The sequence below is a fragment of the Bos grunniens genome, chromosome 4, assembly GCF_055505025.1.
Source record: "Bos grunniens cultivar Pamir isolate PY7600 chromosome 4, Bosgru_T2T1.0, whole genome shotgun sequence".
Classification (NCBI taxonomy): domain Eukaryota; kingdom Metazoa; phylum Chordata; class Mammalia; order Artiodactyla; family Bovidae; genus Bos; species Bos grunniens.
Window position 1 is genome coordinate 26,697,687 of NC_141168.1, and position 18,752 is coordinate 26,716,438.

At 39.1% G+C, this 18,752-nt stretch overlaps 1 protein-coding gene across 22 annotated transcripts in view; it reads right to left on the reverse strand.

Moving 5' to 3' along the window:
• Positions 1-18,752, reverse strand: part of NRF1 (nuclear respiratory factor 1) — a 138,509-nt gene that overhangs the window by 39,506 nt on the left and 80,251 nt on the right. For all 22 annotated transcript variants that reach the window (XR_015162157.1, XR_015162156.1, XR_015162155.1 and 19 more), the window contains 3 exons: positions 6,666-6,824; positions 5,437-5,634; positions 3,616-3,717 (listed from right to left, as the gene is read on the reverse strand). Coding sequence is in view for 19 of the 22 variants with exons in the window: in XM_086395693.1 (XP_086251819.1) it covers positions 3,616-3,717; positions 5,437-5,634; positions 6,666-6,824 (459 nt within the window). In the remaining 3 variants the exon portion in view is untranslated. The remainder of the gene's footprint in view (positions 1-3,615; positions 3,718-5,436; positions 5,635-6,665; positions 6,825-18,752) is intronic.

Consider the following 18,752-nt stretch of genomic DNA (forward strand, 5'->3'; position numbering starts at 1 on the left):
GGCAATACATCAACCAGCTTAGGTGTTAACGTTTCTCTGGAATTTCCTATTCTTGAGTCTCAGTGCTTTGGTTGTGCTTGCTTGGGCTCTTGCTGACTCCCTTGCCATCTTTTGGGAACCACTCTATGGTTATCTATGCCTGGGCGTCACCATGTCCCAGAGAAAGGGCCACACACTCTAGAAGGGAAAGATATTCAGAGGACGTATGGTCAGCTTCTGTGCTTTTCTGAGACAGAGCCACTACAGTGAGGCCTTTCAAACCGTGGCGACCTTGTCGCTCTGGCCACCATGAACCACCTGTGGCTCTCCCCCACTGTCACACTGTGATGTGCTGCGTGTGCTGCTCCCTTTGACAGGAACACAGCTCCCGTCCTTCCTGCCGTTGCTTCCTATTTACCCCTCCAATCTGAGACCAGGTGAGATGAGAGCTGGGACAGCTCCGCTTGAAGACAACTCCCTACAGCCAGCCCAAGGCTCAGGACCTCTCATCTTGTGTCCCACCACATCCTCGGCTGGCTTCTACTAGATCCTTATCTCATTGCCATTTTCTCTGATGTGTTTTTCTCTACCAGCTACCTGTGGGCTCTTTAAGAGCAAGGAAGGTCTTTATTTTCCTCTGCTGCTGCTGCTGCTAAGTCGCTTCAGTCGTGTCCGACTCTGTGCAACCCCACAGACGGCAGCCCACCAGGCTCCCCCGTTCCTGGGATTCTCCTGGCAAGAACACTGGAGAGGGTTGCCATTTCCTTCTCCAATGCATGAAAGTGAAAAGTGAGAGTGAAGTTGCTCACTTCTGGTATATATAGTGCCTGGCACAGAACTCAGAAAGCATTTACTTAACGGCCAGATGAAGAACATGTTCCATTATTCATATTTCCCTGCTTGTTCTTCAGTGTGCCCATACTTCAAATAAATTGATATTCATAAAAAGCCCACCTAAAATAGGCTATGCAACTTCAAAACTGTTAACATGTGTTGATGGTTCAGTTTAAAGTTCACATCTCTAATGTGTCCATAGTTCAGCTCTTCTGCTGCTTCTTCAACGGAATCATGTGTACCACTATTATCAGATATCATAGTGATGCAACTAACTGGATGTTGAATGCAGTATGATTTAATCTAAGAGCTCTTACTGGCAAGGCTAGGATAACACAATGACCATACAACTTCTAAAAGTATAAGTACTGTCTATTTCTGTAAAGTACTTTCTGTTCCTGGGAAGAAACTATGCTAAATACAGGCAGAAGGATGTTTCTCCTGAGTCATCTGATGCAATGCTTTGTTGGCTTCATGTGGTCTTACCTTTCCAAGCCTGTGAGATAGTCTGACTAATCACAGCACTCATGGCTCAAAACTAAGATGCTTAACAATCATGTCAACATCTAAGAGAAATCAGAAGGCAAACAGAAGCGAACCATAAAATCTAAAACATTTTGCCACTTTTTGAGACAATATATGCTTCTTTTCTTCATATGCTTTTTGTTTTATTGGAAATATAGGAAGGGTGAGAATTTTTAAAATCTGACTGAATTTGGATATTTACCAACAGGTTATTTGTGTATGTCATTCACACACTTCCATAAAAATGACTTAAAATGATGTTAGTCTGTTAGAAAAGCCACAGACACATGACTAAGATGTTTTTTCCTTCATATTTTCCATGAACTTTTGAAAGTGTTGATTACGTGTAGTTATTTTGTAAAACAGGTTTCAAAAAACTCATCTCTAGAGAAGTGTTTAGGAAACTCAAAGTTACTTTCTTTAAATAGAAACTCAAAGTTACTTTCTTTAAACCTAGGAAACGTTCAGTAGGGAGATATGGTTGCTGCTACTGCTGCTGCTAAGTCGCTTCAGTCGTGTCCGACTCTGTGCGACCCCATAGACGGCAGCCCACCAGGCCCCACCGTCCCTGGGATTCTCCATGCAAGAACTGGAGTGGGTTGCCATTTCCTCCTGCAATGCATTAAAGTGAAAGTGAAGTTGCCCAGTCGTGTCCAACCCTGAGCGACCCCATGGACTGCAGCCTACCAGATTCCTCCATCCGTGGGATTTTCCAGGCAAGAGTACTGGAGTGGGTTGCCATTGCCTTTTCCGGGAGATGTGGTAAATAACTTCAAAAAGTAACCAATCCCACAGACGTACCAACCTGTGTCTTCACTACCTCCTTCACACTTCAGGGAGTGTCTGTCCTTTAGTCTTAGTGTTTGGGGACTGACAACTTTCCCCCTCAGCTAGTCCATTCTTCCATATCATATGGAAATTGATAAGTCAATTTCCTGTTGACTTTTACCTTTCTATACTGGGAAACCAAAGGCCATCTCCTGCCCCAAATCCTCCCAGTCTCGGTTACCAGAAACATTCTATCCTGAAGGTACCACTTTGTAGCATCTCTTACAGCCAGGACTACAGTTCATTCACACAGACCCCTCTCTGAGAGCAGGGTTCCTGTGTAATTCAGCTCCATACATCTAACATCTGAACTGCAGCATGGCAGGGGCTCACCACACACTGGCTGGCGGGAGCCTGCTGTAATTCTCTTCACCTCACTAGCCATGAAATGCAGCAGTTCTTTATCTTTCCTGAGATGCACAAATTATAGTGATTTTGTGATGTTCTCAGTCTATGGTTTTGAGCAAAGAGGAGATGGTATTTTTAGTTTCATTTCTGAAATGGCTCTTTGACATCTGTTGGCTAGTTTTCAAACTTCAGGAGTACAACCTTTAGGGGAAAAGCCTACGGTCACTTAACAAACCCTTTCCTGAACTTCACTGATGGCTCAGAGCTTAGACAACATTTTTCTAAATGTGTTACCCAGCTTGCACACTTAGGTTACTCTGTACCTTTAGACAAGTCACTAACCTTTCCCCTTTTTATCGTGTAAAAAGCGAAGATGATAACAGAACCTATACTTCTAGAGCTGAGAAGTGCTTAGTTGACTGAGTGCTCAATAAAGGTTAACTACCTTTAAGTTTATATCTCATAATTAGATCAGTTTTGATATGGAAGAATTTTCTTGCTTTTTTTATTTTTGCTTCTTTGAGGGTTTTCTTGACTGTGTCACACAGCTTGTGGGATATTACTTCTTCAACCAGGGCCTGAACTTGGACCATGCTGTGAAAGTGCCGAGTCCTGACCACTGGACTGCCTGGGAATTCCCAAGGAAGGATTTTCCTGTGAAGTATTTTCAAAGGCTCATTTACAATGCAATAAATCATGTCTACTGATTTACAAATATATATACATATATATATCCCTTCAAAGAATGTTTTAGTCAGCTTGTTTTAATGATCTAATTTTAAAAAATAAAGTCTAAAGATTAAATTCTTTGGGATTCACAGCATAAAAGTATTTAATGGATATAAAATGCTATGTTGCAAATGTAAAATTTTAAGTTCCTGACAGTTACGTCTGAATCATAAAGATCCATTAATTTCAACTGTCATACACTGAGTATGCTATTTGCAAAACTGGCATGGAATGATATTTTTAGAAGGTTTATATAAGACAATGCTATAGATGTCTAGGCTACTTACAGTCTCTTCATATTCTGGCCCCTCCCTTCTCTTCCACCTATACATTCAAGCATCAAGTGAAAACAGACCGAATCCTCTTTCTTACCTCTCCATCAGCCACCGCCGAATAATTCACCTGGGCGACAGTGACTGTGGTTGGCAATTCTGAAGCATCAGCCAATGTGGCTACTGTTGCCCCTGTACCAACCTAAACAAAAAATTGAAGTAATAAGTGTCGATTAATGGTTTCTTCAACCTCTCCTTTGCTCAGAAGTAAAGATTCATTCAATCCCAAATTCAGCAGAGGTAATGATTAATACGCATTGAAATATGAAATCAATGATTAAAATAATACATCAGACACTAACATGAGCTTCAGAGTTTTACTTCAATCAAATAAGTCAATATTAGAAGCCATCATGTTTCATCACTGGTGCCTTATGTTAGCTAACCAACTTTCTCTTCTCACCCCAATCTGAATTTTAGAGGTTCCCTATCTGTTTCTGCTTTATTGACTATGCCAAAGCCTTTGACTGTGTGGATCACAATAAACTGTGGAAAATTATGAAAGAGATGGGGATACCAGACCACCTGATCTGCCTCTTGAGAAACCTATATGTAGGTCAGGAAGCAACAGTTAGAACTGGACATGGAACAACAGACTGGTTCCAAATAGGAAAAGGAGTACGTCAAGGCTGTATGTTGTCACCCTGCTTATTTAACTTACATGCAGACTACATCATGAGAAACGCTGGGCTGGAGGAAGCACAGGAGGGAATCAAGATTGCCAGGAGAAATATCAATAACCTCAGATATGCAGATGATACTACCCTCATGGCAGAAAGTGAAGAAGAACTAAAGAGCCTCTTGATGAAGGTAAAAGAGGAGAGTGAAAAAGTTGGCTTAAAACTCAACATTCAGAAAACTAAGATCATGGCATCCGGTCCCATCACTTCATGGCAAATAGATGGGGAAACAGTGGAAACAGTGGCTGACTTTATTTTTGGGGGCTCCAAAATCACTGCAGATGGTGATTGCAGCCATGAAATTAAAAGACGCTTACTCCTTGGAAGGAAAGTTGTGACAAACCTAGAAAGCCTACCGAAAAACAGAGACATTACTTTGCCAATAAAGGTCCGTCTAGTCAAGGCTATGGTTTTTCCAGTGGTCATGTATGGATGTGAGAGTTGGACTATAAAGAAAGCTGAGTGCCTATAAAGAAAGAATTGATGCTTTTGAACTGCGGTGTTGGAGAAGTCTCTTGAAGAGTCCCTTGGACTGCAAGGAGATCCAACCAGTCCATCCTAAAGGAAATCAGTCCTGAATATTCATTGGAAGGACTGATGTTGAAGCTGAAACTCCATCTTTGGCCACCTGATGTGAAGAGCTGACTGATTTGAAAAGACCCTGATGCTGGGAAAGATTGAGGGCAGGAGGAGAAGGGGATGACAGAGGATGAGATGGTTGAATGGCATCACCAACTCAATGGACATGGGTTTGGGTGGACTCCGGGAGTTGGTGATGGACAGGGAGGCCTGGAATGCTGCGGTTCATGGGGTCGCAGAGTCGGACACGACAGAGCGACTGAACTGAACTGAACTGATCTACCAACAAATTGTGTTTTACCACAGAAGAGGTAATTCAGAAGGACTATTTCCTGGCCACTAACAGAGTAAAATAACAAAAAATGAAAACCTTTTTTTTTTTTTAACAGAGCTTTGATTTGGAAATACACAGAAAAGCTATCTATAGCTCTGTATTTAGCAAAATACAAGCAATTTAAAATATTATTTAAAAAATCAAGTTCAGGTAGTAAAATCTTAGGGAGCTGTATAAAGTTCATATAAGAATTTATGTAAATAAAACTCTCTAGTCTGACCTGCTTCAGAAATCACAATCTGATTTACTCACCGTAAGGTTTACTCACCTGGATAAGCGAGACAGTGCCATCAGGGTTACTAAAAGTCTGGACTACAGTCTGTGATGGTACCAGGTGGGCTATACTATGTGTGGTTGTGGCCTGTGTTTGTGTTTGTTGATCTTCAAAAGCATACAAAAGGTCCTCCCGCCCATGCTGTTTATAACAGTTTTTAACTATGGTCCGTAGTGCTTGGGTCCATGAAACCTGTCATCAAAAGACCAGAAAAGCACATAAAGTCACAAAGAACGCTGGTTATTTAGTTCCACTGGGGAATAAGCAGCTGGTTAGTTATCAAACAAACCAAATCAAACTGGGATGGGGTAACTCTCTTCAGGATACTTCTCACAGACCCTTTTGAACACAGGGAAATTCAGCACCAAGTACCAGAGATTTCACACTGGTTTCCTTCCTGATCAAGGTCTGGATTAGCTTTTGGGTTTTATACCCTACTCTAACCTGAGGTCAACTCGTAAACCTCTCATAAAAGAAGGTTACTCTTTTGTCAAGAATTTTATATGAGATTCTTAGTAAAATTTAAAAGCTAACCAAAAAACAAATATGCAGAACAAGTAAGGGAGGATATCTGGTTTAGTCTTTCTTCTTTTTTAAAATGTTTCATTATCATCAGACTTGACTAGTTTCACATCTCTCTATATGTATTTTCAACAGTGATTCTTGCTAACCAGAAATAAGGACATTTCTGAGTCTTCAAAGTGATTAATGGGGCTTTCCAGGTAGCACTAGTGGCAAAGAAGCTGCCTGTCAATGCAGGAGACTTAAGAGACATGGGTTCAATCCCTGGGTCGGGAAGATCCCCTGGAGGAGGGCATGGCCACCCACTCCAGTATTCTTGCCTGGAGAAACCCATGAACAGAAGAGCTTGGAGGGCTCCATCCATAAGGTCGCAAAGAGTTGCACACAACTGAAGCGACTTAATATGCAAAGTGGTTAATACTTTTACTTCGAGTTTCTTTAGTTTTCCAAGCACCTTATAAAATTACAATAGTCCAAAAGGCAACTGCAGAGAGGAATATAAATTAATAGACCTATCCCAAGTCTTTATGGTGATGGACTGATAAACGGGAATCAGTGGATATCAAACTTCTTTTCGAGGATAGGTTTGACTACTACACATATTTTTAGACTTTTTATAGCCTAAGAAGTAGAACAACAAAAATGAGCTGGTTGATTCAGAATAAAAAAGCAATAGGAAACTCAGGCTAGAGAAACCTCACCCTTTGCTTCTGCTCTTCCGTGCGCACATCACTCCGAACGTTTGCCCATGGGATATCTTCAGGCCACCATATGGGCTTGCAGCTTTCTTTGCCCCAGCCTGGTTTCCCCCGACCTGTAGAGTACTTCAGCATCTCTGGGATAAATGCCCGAAGCTGGGCCTGGAAAACAAGAGCACAGTCATCAGCAGTCATAAAATTCATCTGGGATGTGTTTGTGTCTCCCACAAATTCTAAGATTATAAAATAAAGAGCCTTCCTGGAGGGTCCTAGAGAGTTCCAAAATGTGATGTTAGAACTGACTGCTTCCCACAGGTTACTAGAGCTCCATGAGTGATAGAGAATTATACGTACGTTGATAAAGTGCACCTTAAGCTGCATGTCATAGACTTGTTCCTATAAGAATATCTAGTCCTGTGTTTGATTTCTACCCCCTAAGGTTCTATTGATGCTATAGCTCATCTCCCTTCTAGAACATCTATGCATATAAGGTGTCAAACAAAGTCAACATGTTTTCAGAAAAAAAACAAATGTGTTGTTCTGGAGACAGTAATCAGAACAATAAGATGAGTGAACTAAGAGGTGAGGAACAGATGAAAATCACTGTTATTTGTAAATAGTATGATTGTGTATCTGGAAATCCCTAGAGAATAAAATGAAAAACCACTATAAACAATAAGAGAATTCAGTAACACGACTGACTATATGAAAATATATGGAAAAAAATGGGATTTACTTAATAAAAAGGGAAAATAACTCTAAAACTCTTCTACAAAGTTTTTAGTAAGGTAGTCCAATGTCTATGAGTCTGACATATAGATAAACATAATGACACCTGTGTTGACCTTAAACATATTATGGATTTCACCCAAATTATTTTACAAATCAAATCCAGACCAAACAGTTAACCACAGAGACAACTACCATTCTTTGTTTTCTGGCATGGTTACCACGATGGGCTTGTATGCTGGGGGAGAAGGGGAGGCTACTTTGTGAATATTCTTAATTGCTAACAATGATTTTTGGCAAGAGAATCAGTTTATCAAGTTACAGTCTTCCCCCTCAGACCTCCTGCTTTCCTCTGAACCTGAGGGTCTACAGTACTCCAGACATAAGCAACATCTTCCATCTAAGGACACACTTACATTGCCTCTTATGACCAAAATGAGAACAATTTTAGCATGAGTCAGACCCAAGGACATGGACTTGTAGCTTGTAGAGAAAGAAAAAAAACAGAAATGGGAATACTTAAGTCTTATTGAGAGAATGAGTACAGCAACCCTTGTATTGAAGAACCTACTTAAATATCAAGCTTTCTCATTTAAATATTATTTAATTGAAAGATGATAGAAAAATATGGAATCACAAACCCAAATCGGTAATGTTCAACTAATAAAAAGTTTTGGTTGACAGTATTTACATTGCTAATTCGTGTCCCAAGCCTGCTATTTCACCTCTCTTTCTAAGCCCCCCTTGTCTCCCAGACAGTCTCCAGCCTGCAGGATATGATATAATACACTCTGTTATATATTTGGCTCTGTGGCATCAAGCAGCAGGCTAATAGAAATGTATCCATTTGCAAACCCAGGCTATCAGCTGGCTCATGAGGTCACTTCTTCAGTTATTTTAAGAAAGTGCATCTCAAAGTCATTTTTCCCTTTATCCTGGCTTCCTAGGAGTGTGTCTTTTTCTAGCCTCAGTTATATAGAGAAGGAAAAGTTTCAATCCTCACAATATTTACATTTCTTCATACAGAAAAACAATAGCTTTCTCAGATGCGTAAACAAAATAGACTCGTATCACAAATTTTTACGTCTCCCCTTTCTTTTAATTCCATTAACAGTCTTCAAAAGGAGAGTTCTTTATATCCATAGAATGAGGAGATAATGAAACAAGAAGACCAAATATCTCTAAATTAACAAAAAAACAAAGTTTTCATAAAAGTCTGAAAAGATGTTTTATTTGCTAGAACTTCTAGATGGGAAATATTTCAAAGCCCTAGGAAGAAGATAGTAGAGGCTAATGAGAGGCAGCAGAAACAGAAGCAGCACAAAGGAAAGGTGACTTCCACAGACAAAAAAAAAGAAAATCCCATTAAGTTAAAAAATGGACCCAGAGTGAAATTAACAAATTTCAATACAGAGTCAGATCTTAACTTTTTAAAGTACCATCAACTGTACAAAATTTGCCTCTATATCAAAATAAAAGGCAAAAAGCACTTTCTACCAGAAAAGTTAACTTTACAAGTATGTACAGTTTAGGGATGAAGGACAATTTTTGCATTTAAATGCACAGAGATAACGTGATAAAGGCAATTTTCCACCACACTATTTTTATACTGTTCCACATAATGAGTGTTCACAAAGGGATATTAATAAAGGGAAATGAGCTATCTAGTATAGAAAGAGTTAAATGATTTCTTTCCAGAATTCAACACTGTGCTCTCATTACCAGTTGGATTAATTACTGGTCCTGGAGAGTTTTGGAAACCCAAGCTACTCAATGTGCTTGTTAAGGAAGGTTTGTCTTTAATCCGCAGGGGAGACAATCAACAGGATGAGCAAAGGTAAAGCCTATCCTCTCCGGCTGTCCTTTAATTGGGCTGCAACAAGCTTTCCTGGCCTCTCATTCTGATTTAGGGCTCAAGATGGGCTTCAAGTGTCCAGCTTGGTTAGTAAGCCCACCTCAAATCAGCAGAGAATAGAAAACACCACTCCTTCCAGGGCACATTCAGCAAAGAAAAAATATGTTACATTTGTGCCAGTGGCAATCAAAAATAAAGATTATATAGAAACCACAGGTAGTTTTTAAGAAGATTTTTCTAACTCTTAAAGTTTTAATCTGGCCAAAATGAAACAATACTTCTTCTTATGCTATAAATTTTCCACTTGTAAATTCAGCCACTCTTTGTGGTCCAACAATACATCAGCCTTATATATTCCCAACTACTCTTCTCATTCCCTCTCTCTTTGCTCTGCATGTACCCGAGATGAAGAATTTTGAGGCTTCAGGTGTCCACTTAGGTTCAGTTACCAAGAAAAGGCCTTTCAAAATAAAATGTTTGCCAACCCCATATCTACTGAAGAGTTTGGAGAATATGCAACATATTTCAAGAGAGAACAGCTAAAATCAAGCCACATTAAAAGATAATGTTTTCTACATCAAACAGGAAAACAGCCAACAGAGCAGAGAAGGAAAACTGAAGAACTTTCAAACTGTGGCTTCATTATTTTAATTTAAAATTGTGAACTTCCAGTTGACAGTCCCTATCATACTCAGATGGATATTTAAAGGGCATTAGAAAATAAAAGCAAAATGATTTTTTGCTCATTATTGGGAATTATTTGTACCCCTGACCTCTGTTCACAGAGGTAATGAAAGTGGTTTTCCCTACTAGAAACACCAATCCTACGTCCCCACATTCCCCAGGAGGGCCAGCAGAAACACTGGTTTCTCTTCATCTCATTTTCCCATAAAACACACTTTCATGGAAACACAGGAAGAACAAGTTTGGAAGGAAAGATAAAATCACAGAATTCAAGGGACAGCCAATGAAGACATTCCTCTCTCAAGCCAACACTTCTGCCTCTGTCTCCATACAACATCAACCCATTACACTGTCTCTCTCCCATTAATCAAAACATTCTTAAAATTCTACCTTCTCTTTGAAGGAGTCTCAGACTGGTCAGTTTCTGCTACCTTATCCTAACTGTGCTCTTCTGTATAAAAATCTAAATAACACGGATAAGATAAGGTCAAAACCCTCTTCTTGATCCACCCTTCCCTAATCTAGTTACCTGTCCAGAGACATTAATTTGATGAACATCCTTTCTTACAGGTCAAATTCTATGCATTTGCACAGATACATGCTGGAAAGGCACAGTTTTATATGATGAAAAAAACACATATGTTAGTATAATTCACTTTTTCTACTCAACATTTTGCCATAGAGATCTGCTTGTGGCGGTACAACTAGAATAATCTCATTTTCAAAAAAAAAGTAGTTGCCTAGTATCCATAGGACAGATTTTTTCCAATTTACTTAACCATTTTCCTATTGATAAACATTTACGTTGTAGCTCAGTCAGTAAAGAATCTGCCTGCAGTGCAGGAGACCCTGGTTCGATCCCTGGGTTGGGAAGATCCCCTGGAGAAGGAAATGGCAACCCACTCCAGTATCCTTGCCTGGAAAATTTCATGGACAGAGGAGCCTGGTGGGCTGCAGTCCATTGGGGTTGCAAAAAGTCAGACATGACTGAGCGACTAACACTAACACAACACAAAGTTGCCTGGACATGCTTCTTTGAGCACACCTGTGAGTATTTCTCTAGCAGAAAAGAATTGCTGGTTAAAGGGTATATGCATTTAACATTTTCAGATACTGCATGACTATAGTCCTAAAAGATTTTGTCAATCTTATTCCCACCAAAGGTGCAGAACAAAACCCAGTATTTCAAAACCTCCCTTCACTTTTCACATTTTTCCTTTGTTTTGCTTCCAAAAGGGAAGAAGCGCATAGCTCCAGCACCTGTGCACTGTCCAAAGCTGCTGGGCTGAGACAGGTCCTGGCTCCTGCCTGCCAGCTGCCTCGAGAGCGTGGGGGGAACGGGACTTCACATGTAGCCTCCTGAGCTGCCTTCACATTTTCTAATTATTCTTTTTTATTTTGGCTCGTTGGATATGGGAGAAATGATTTATTTTCATTATCATTACTAGTGAGGCTGAGACTTATATGTGTACTGATTATTTTTCTTTACAATTTTTAAGACTTTATTTTTCTAATTATCTTTTCACTAATTTGAAAGAAACAGTCATCTGCTCTAGATATTCTTTGCCATACAGTACACAATTATTTTTCTCTAATCTAGTTCTGTCCTGAATATGGAATATAAATGCATGTTCCCTTCCCTTAGTATTCCTGAATATACCCTGAATTATTTTACTCTACTCAAAACAGGCTGTGCTCTATATAAGAACACAGCCAATGTTTTTGTTATTTTTCTTTTCTCTTGATTGCATCCTGCCTACCTAACATCTACAAGATATGTAATGGAATCAGATACATCAATACTTTTTGATCATTTTAGACAGTAAGAAAAGCCTACTCTGCACAGAGATTCTGACATGACAGTAGGAGAAGCAGTCAGGACCTGTGATCCATAACAGTGGTTCTCAAAGTTGACTGCACAATGGAACTGCCTGGGGAGTTTAAACACTGCAGAAGCCTAAATCTCATCCCCAAATATTCTGGTCCAATTGGTCTAGAGCATGACCTGGGCACTAGGATTTTAAGTTCCCATTGTGGTTCTACTGTGCAGCCAAGTTTGAGGACCACTGAACTAATTACTTCTTATCCGACCTTATTTAAAAATTTTTTAAATTGTAGTAAAATATACCTGAGATTTATCATTTTAAAATATACAGTTCAGTGGCACTAAGTACATTTGCAATGTTGTGCAATCATCACCGCTATTTCCAGAGCCCATTCACCATCAAACAGAAACTCTCTATCCATTAAACAATACTTTCCCATTTCTATTCCCCCAACCCCTGGTAACCTCTATTCTACTTTCCGTCTTTATGTATTTGCCCATTCTAGATACCTCATGTAAGTAGAATCACACAATATTTGTCCTTCGTGTTTGGCATATTTCACTTAGCATAATTTCCTAGCCTTTGAGGAGAAAAGGGAAAATATATGCTTTTTTAAAACAAAGCAAAGCAATACTCAAAAAAACTTAACTTGATAACTGATGAATGTTTTCTGAGTAAAACCTATTAATCCCTGTGAATAATTTCTTTCAAAGAAGTAATCACACTTTGCTGAATGTTTCTGAAGATTCCCCTGAAAACTGGTGAAGAATTACTATCCTGTTGCATCATTACTCCAAGGGGATATTAAAGCAACAAAGACTGCCCCAGTGAGAGTAAGAGGAGGGCAATAAGTTCAAGGAAGGAGAAGAAAGGGAGAGGTGAAAAGGAGTGGATTTTAACCAATAATACTGGGCTGTTCTTTCCAGAAGTATTTATTCTATAATTCTTTGCCTGGATATTTTCTAACACAAATTCTAAAAAGATTAACAACCTCCCAAGAACAAGAAGACTCCTATAGAACTCAAATGTGGTAAAGAACATAACTGATTTTCCACCAGCGAAATCGTAATTATTAAAGACTCTACAAGAAATGATTTAAGTCCTTAAACTCAAAGTACAGTCTGAGAGCCAACAGCACTGGCATCACCTAGAAGATAGAAAGCAGAATCTCAGGTCCCACTCCAGACCTGATCTATAATCTACATTTAAACAAACAAGACTCTCAGGTGATTTCTTTGTACACTGAAGTTTGAAAAGCACAATTAGGCCATCCTCTGGTCTCTGGTGTGAAATATCCTAGAAAATTTTGCTAAACTGGCTTTCAAAACCTCTGAAAAAGATGATTTAATTATTTCATTGTAAACAAGGTTGCAGAATCTATATTAAATTAATGATTTCTTCTCCTAAGCCTTTTCTCAACCTCCTTCAATTCTTATGCAAAGAGGCAGACAGAAATGGGATAAAGTCTAGCAACTGTTCTTAAAGGAGCCTAGAAATTCACGTTTTCATTTTTTCACTAAAAATACTACAGAGCTGTGTGGTTTTTGCCGGATAAACATAAAAATATCAGAATCAAGATATATTTATAACACTAAAAACAGAAGCTTTTCAGGTAAACAATCTATTTATTCATATAGAATTATACTTTTACCAAAAATAAGCAAAACATAAAAAAAAAACCGAAACTAATAAGCTGATTCCTAAAAGAATCAGGGCATTCAGTTCACACAGAATTTAAGATACTATGTTATTAGTATCTTAATTTCAATCTGTTGTAGAAGGCAATTTTGATGATTGTTAGAGAAAATCAAGAAATTGTTTTATAACAGTAACTGTTCAGTGTAGATGACCTGAAACGCTCAATCTGAGTGATGATCCCAATATAGTTTTACACAAAAAAAGAAGAGAGAGAGTAACAGGAGTCGGGGGAGAGACAGAGAGGGAGAAGCAAGCACTGGCAGTATGGACTCCAGTCTAAGTTCTATTCGTTTGTCACTAGCTTGCTTCAGTCCCTAGGTTGTTTTCTCTCTTTATGCCTCAATTCTTTAATACCCTGTGAACTGTACTGTTGTACTTCACTGCTGAGCAAAATCAAAATTCTAAGTTCATTAAGTTTCTCTAAGTTAAAAAATGAGTGAGAAATGTTATGTTCAGGTTATTCAATATAGGTAACATATATATCTAGCATTTCTAATTAGTAGTAATACTTTGTGTGATTCCTTAGTTTTCAAAGTACTTTTCAATATAACATCTCATTTTTTCTACCTCCAGCTCCATAAGGTAGGAAGGCATGTTTTCTCACTTTCATTAGATGAAACTAGGAACCAGGGCTACTGTGCAGTAGAGCTGGGACTTAAAGACTAGATCTTCTGACTTTAACTAACTATGCTAACTTTCTAATTTTTAAAGAATCAAAATAAAGAAACACAAGAGAGTTCCAGAAAAACATCTATTTCTGCTTTACTGACTATGCCAAAGCCTTTGACTGTGTGGATCACAATAAACTGTGGAAAATTCTGAAAGAGATGGGAATACCAGACCACCTGACCTGCCTCTTGAGAAATTTGTATGCAGGTCAAGAAGCAACAGTTAGAACTGGACATGGAACAACAGACTGGTTCCAAATAGGAAAAGGAGTACATCAAGGCTGTATATTCTCACCCTGCTTATTTAACTTATATGCAGAGTACATCATGAGAAACCCTGGGCTGGAAGAAGCACAAGCTGGAATCAAGATTGCTGGGAGAAATATCAATAACCTCAGATATGCAGATGACACCACCCTTATGGCAGAAAGTGAAGAGGAACTAAAAAGCCTCTTGATGAAAGTGAAAGTGGAGAGTGAAAAAGTGGGTTAAAGCTCAACATTCAGAAAACGAAGATCATGGCATCTGGTCCCATCACTTCATGGGAAATAGATGGGGAAACAGTGCAAACAGTGTCAGACTTTATTTTTTGGGGCTCCAAAATCAATGCAGATGGTGACTGCAGCCATGAAATTAAGACACTTACTCCCAGAAGGAAAGTTATGACCAACTTAGATAGCATATTCAAAAGCAGAGACATTACTTTGCCAACAAAGGTTCGTCTAGTCAAGGCTATGGTTTTTCCAGTGGTCATGTATGGATGTGAGAGTTGGACTGTGAAGAAGGCTGAGCACCGAAGAATTGATGCTTTTGAACTGTGGTGTTGGAGAAGACTCTTGAGAGTGCCTTGGACTGCAAGGAGATCCAACCAGTCCATTCTGAAGGAGATCAGCCCTGGGATTTCTTTGGAAGGAATGATGCTAAAGCTGAAACTCCAGTACTTTGGCCACCTCATGTGAAGAGCTGACTCATTGGAAAAGACTCTGATGCTGGGAGGGATTGGGGGCAGGAGGAGAAGGGGACGACAGAGGATGAGATGGCTGGATGGCATCACCGACTCGATGGACGTGAGTCTGAGTGAACTCCGGGAGTTGGTGATGGACAGGGAGGCCTGGCGTGCTGCAATTCATGGGGTCACAAAGAGTCGGACACGACTGAGCGACTGAACTGAACTGAACATTGAAACAATACTGAATGCAACTTACTCTCTTTGGATGATTCAGAACTCATTTTCAGTCGTATATCGAATTATATTTCTAAAGTAGTCATCTCCATAGCATTCAGTGCAGATAAGATGATTAGTTGAGCTGTCTGGTTAACCCAAGTCCATCTCTATTCTAGTGCACTTTTATAAATCTGGAATTTTATCACTTCAAGGAAATCATGGTCTCTAGAATTGGTATACACTTAAACTTAATTTAGTATCCAAAATTGGTATCCACTTTGTCCTTTATTGTTACAGATCATATCTGAGCTCTTCTTCCTTGATTATAAAATAGAAATTATATACATACATAAACACTCTCACACTGGACAGCAAGGATTAAATGAGATACTCCTGTAAAGAGTTAGTATTGTGCCTTCCAACACACAGTAGCTACAGAAGAGAATTAAAAAAAAAAAAAAAACAGTTGACATCTTCACCAGAACACTAAAAAAAAAAAATTGTTGGACAAAACAAAGCAGAAACATCATAAAACTTGCACTTTAAAAAATTCAATTTTGGGTTTCTATGGTTATAAAAGTAATTCATGCTTATTACACAGAGACAATGAAAATCACCCATAATGCCACCACACAGTGATAATCACTGTTAATATTGGTGTATACACCTTTAAAATTTCACACACACAAGCTCAAGTTTTGTGTGCATGTTTTAAACAAATGAGATCATTAATTCTGTATTCCCTGAATGGAAAAATCTAGCCCCCCTAGTAGAAACAAACAAACAGAAATAAAGCCCTAAACTCCTCAAATTATACGGTACATAAGAAATGCTATTTTATAATCAGTTTTTAATTTAATATACCACAGTATTATTCTACTGTGATAGAGAGATAATCATCATTTCTAGCATCCAATATCTCACTGCATATTCACTTCCAGTCTCTTCTGGGCTAAGCTGCTCTTCTTTCCAGGTAAACACCACTACTATAATTTATTCAGTCACATTATTCTCAGATTTTCCTTTTGTAAACAATGCCATGAGCATGTATCTTTGCTTATTTGGAGGGCATGACATGTACATTGAAAATTTTGCCAACCTGCCCTCTGGAAAAATTTTACCAATGTACATTCGATTGCTGATGCTTTATATTCCCATCACCTTGCCTATCTAGGTTTGGTTTGAAATTAAACTCTGCTTTTACTACCCTTAATAGTTTTAGGATCAATAGGTTAAAAAAACTTTTTTAAAGGGAGGTATTTGTCTCACATTAAGAAATTATTTGAGGAAAACAAAATAAAATACAACTAAATAAAAAACAACTGTGGGGGGGCCACCCCCAGGATTGGAATACTCAGAAATTTCCATTCAGCTGGGAGCTGGGTTTTTCATCGTTCTGCTCACTCCTCCTCACATTTGTTTTGTTTGCTACGTGTTATTTTTCACTTGTCATCTGTGGTGAGAAGGGTACAGAGGGAATGTACAACCATAAAGAAGACGTAGCTTCCAACAAAGCACTTCTGAGACTGACTCATGACTTGGTACCAGCTTCCCTTGGATGCACCACTGCACCAAGCTCTACTGAATGCATATTTCACAAAAATGAAAAAACAGTTTCAAATGTTTTACCCCCAACATGATAATTAAACTGTTTGCTCTGACTTCTATGATCATCAGCAAACTTTCCTAATTATCAGTAGTCATGATTTAATATAATAAAAATCTCAGATTATTTCAACTAAACACACCAAATGTGACAAAGAAGCAAAACACTCCCATGGCAGGAGAAGAGTTTCTTAAACATGTACATTCCTTCTTCTTAATGATTAAGTAAGCCTCTTAATCAGAAGCTTAGTCAGCTTTAGATGTACTTTATATCTGAGACAGAGTAGATTCTTTACATTAGTCAGGTAAAATTCACCTTATGTTTTCTTTAACCAGTCAGAATAGCCCAACGTATTAATAATAGCAGGTATGAAGTGACAGGAAAAAAGTTTAGGTAATGTTTTCCTCTTTGAACCACTATCTAGAGATGCTTCAAGTATCCACAGAAAGATCTATGAATCCAACAATCAAAAGATTACAATTTAGCTTTATATTTATAAAATACTGCATTACTTCAGACCAAGTTGCTAGTTTAGACTGGCTCAGACTTAGGGGGAAAAAAACCAGGCGCCACCCCTTGAGCTGCAGCATCAACGTCTGGACTGCATGAATGCCTACTCAGGAGCCTCGCGATCCAGTTACCCATGATACTGGACTCATTTCTGTTCTGACCTTCAGGTCATCTAATGAACAGATACTATCACTAGAGCAGTCCCTTGGTATCTTCGGGGCATTGGTTGCAGAAGCCCACCATAGGTAGCCAAAATTAGAGGATGCTCCAGTCCCTTCCGTAAACTGGCACAGGATCTGCACATAACCTACACACATCCTGCTGTGCACTTTGAACTGTCTCTGTATTACCTGTAATACCTAATACAACGTACATGCTATGTCAACAGGTGCCAGTGCTGCAAATTCAAATTTTGCTCTTTGGAACTTTCTGCAATTTTTTCCCAGTTGAATCCACAGATGCAGAAATCACAGATACACAGGGTCAACCATATTTAGAATACAGATATTATCTGATGCCAGGCAGCTATACTGGACATGGTGAAGAATGGAAAGAAACTAAGCCCTTGCTCTCAATTCTAGCTGAAGAAACAGATCATACACAAGTAGAAATTTAACAAATAAGACAGTTTCAGGTAGTGATAAGTCTTGCAAAGACAGTAAAATGGGGCTGTATTAATCTGTGACTTGGTGGTGAAGAGAAAGCTTCATTAGATGGGATAATCAAGAAAGGCTTGTCTCAGGAGGTGATATCTAAGCTAGACTTTGAATAAGGTAAGGTCAATCATGCAACAGTCTGGGAGAACAATGTTTCAGGTAGGGGAAATAGCAAAAGCGAAAGAAAGAGTTTGGGGTGTTTGACAGAAAGGAGGACGAGCATGGCCAGAACACAGTGACTAAGGGGGAGAATGAGAAATGAGGTAGAGGCCTGGTTATATAGGGCCTCAGAGGCCTTGGCAGTGTCTGAATTTGATTCTAGGAAGAGTGGAAAGCCATTAAAGGGCTGACACAAGAGTGATATTACCTGATTTAAGTTTTTTAAACAATCTCTGGTGTCTCTGTAGAGCATGGACTGCAACAGAAAGGAGATTAACAGAACTGATCAATGGAAAGAGTCCATGCAAGAAGCTAAAGGTTTGGGCAAGGGTGGCGAAGGGGACCGAGACGAATGGTCAGACTCAGAGTATGTTCAGAGGTGAAATGACATGACTTGCTGAAAAACTAAATGTGGTTGGTGGGTAGTGAGGGCAAAACAGGAAACCAAGGATTACTCCTATGCGGGGACTTGAGCAACCAGATGGACTGTGCAGCCGTTAGCTGATGAGAGGGTACTAGGGGGAGGAACAGATT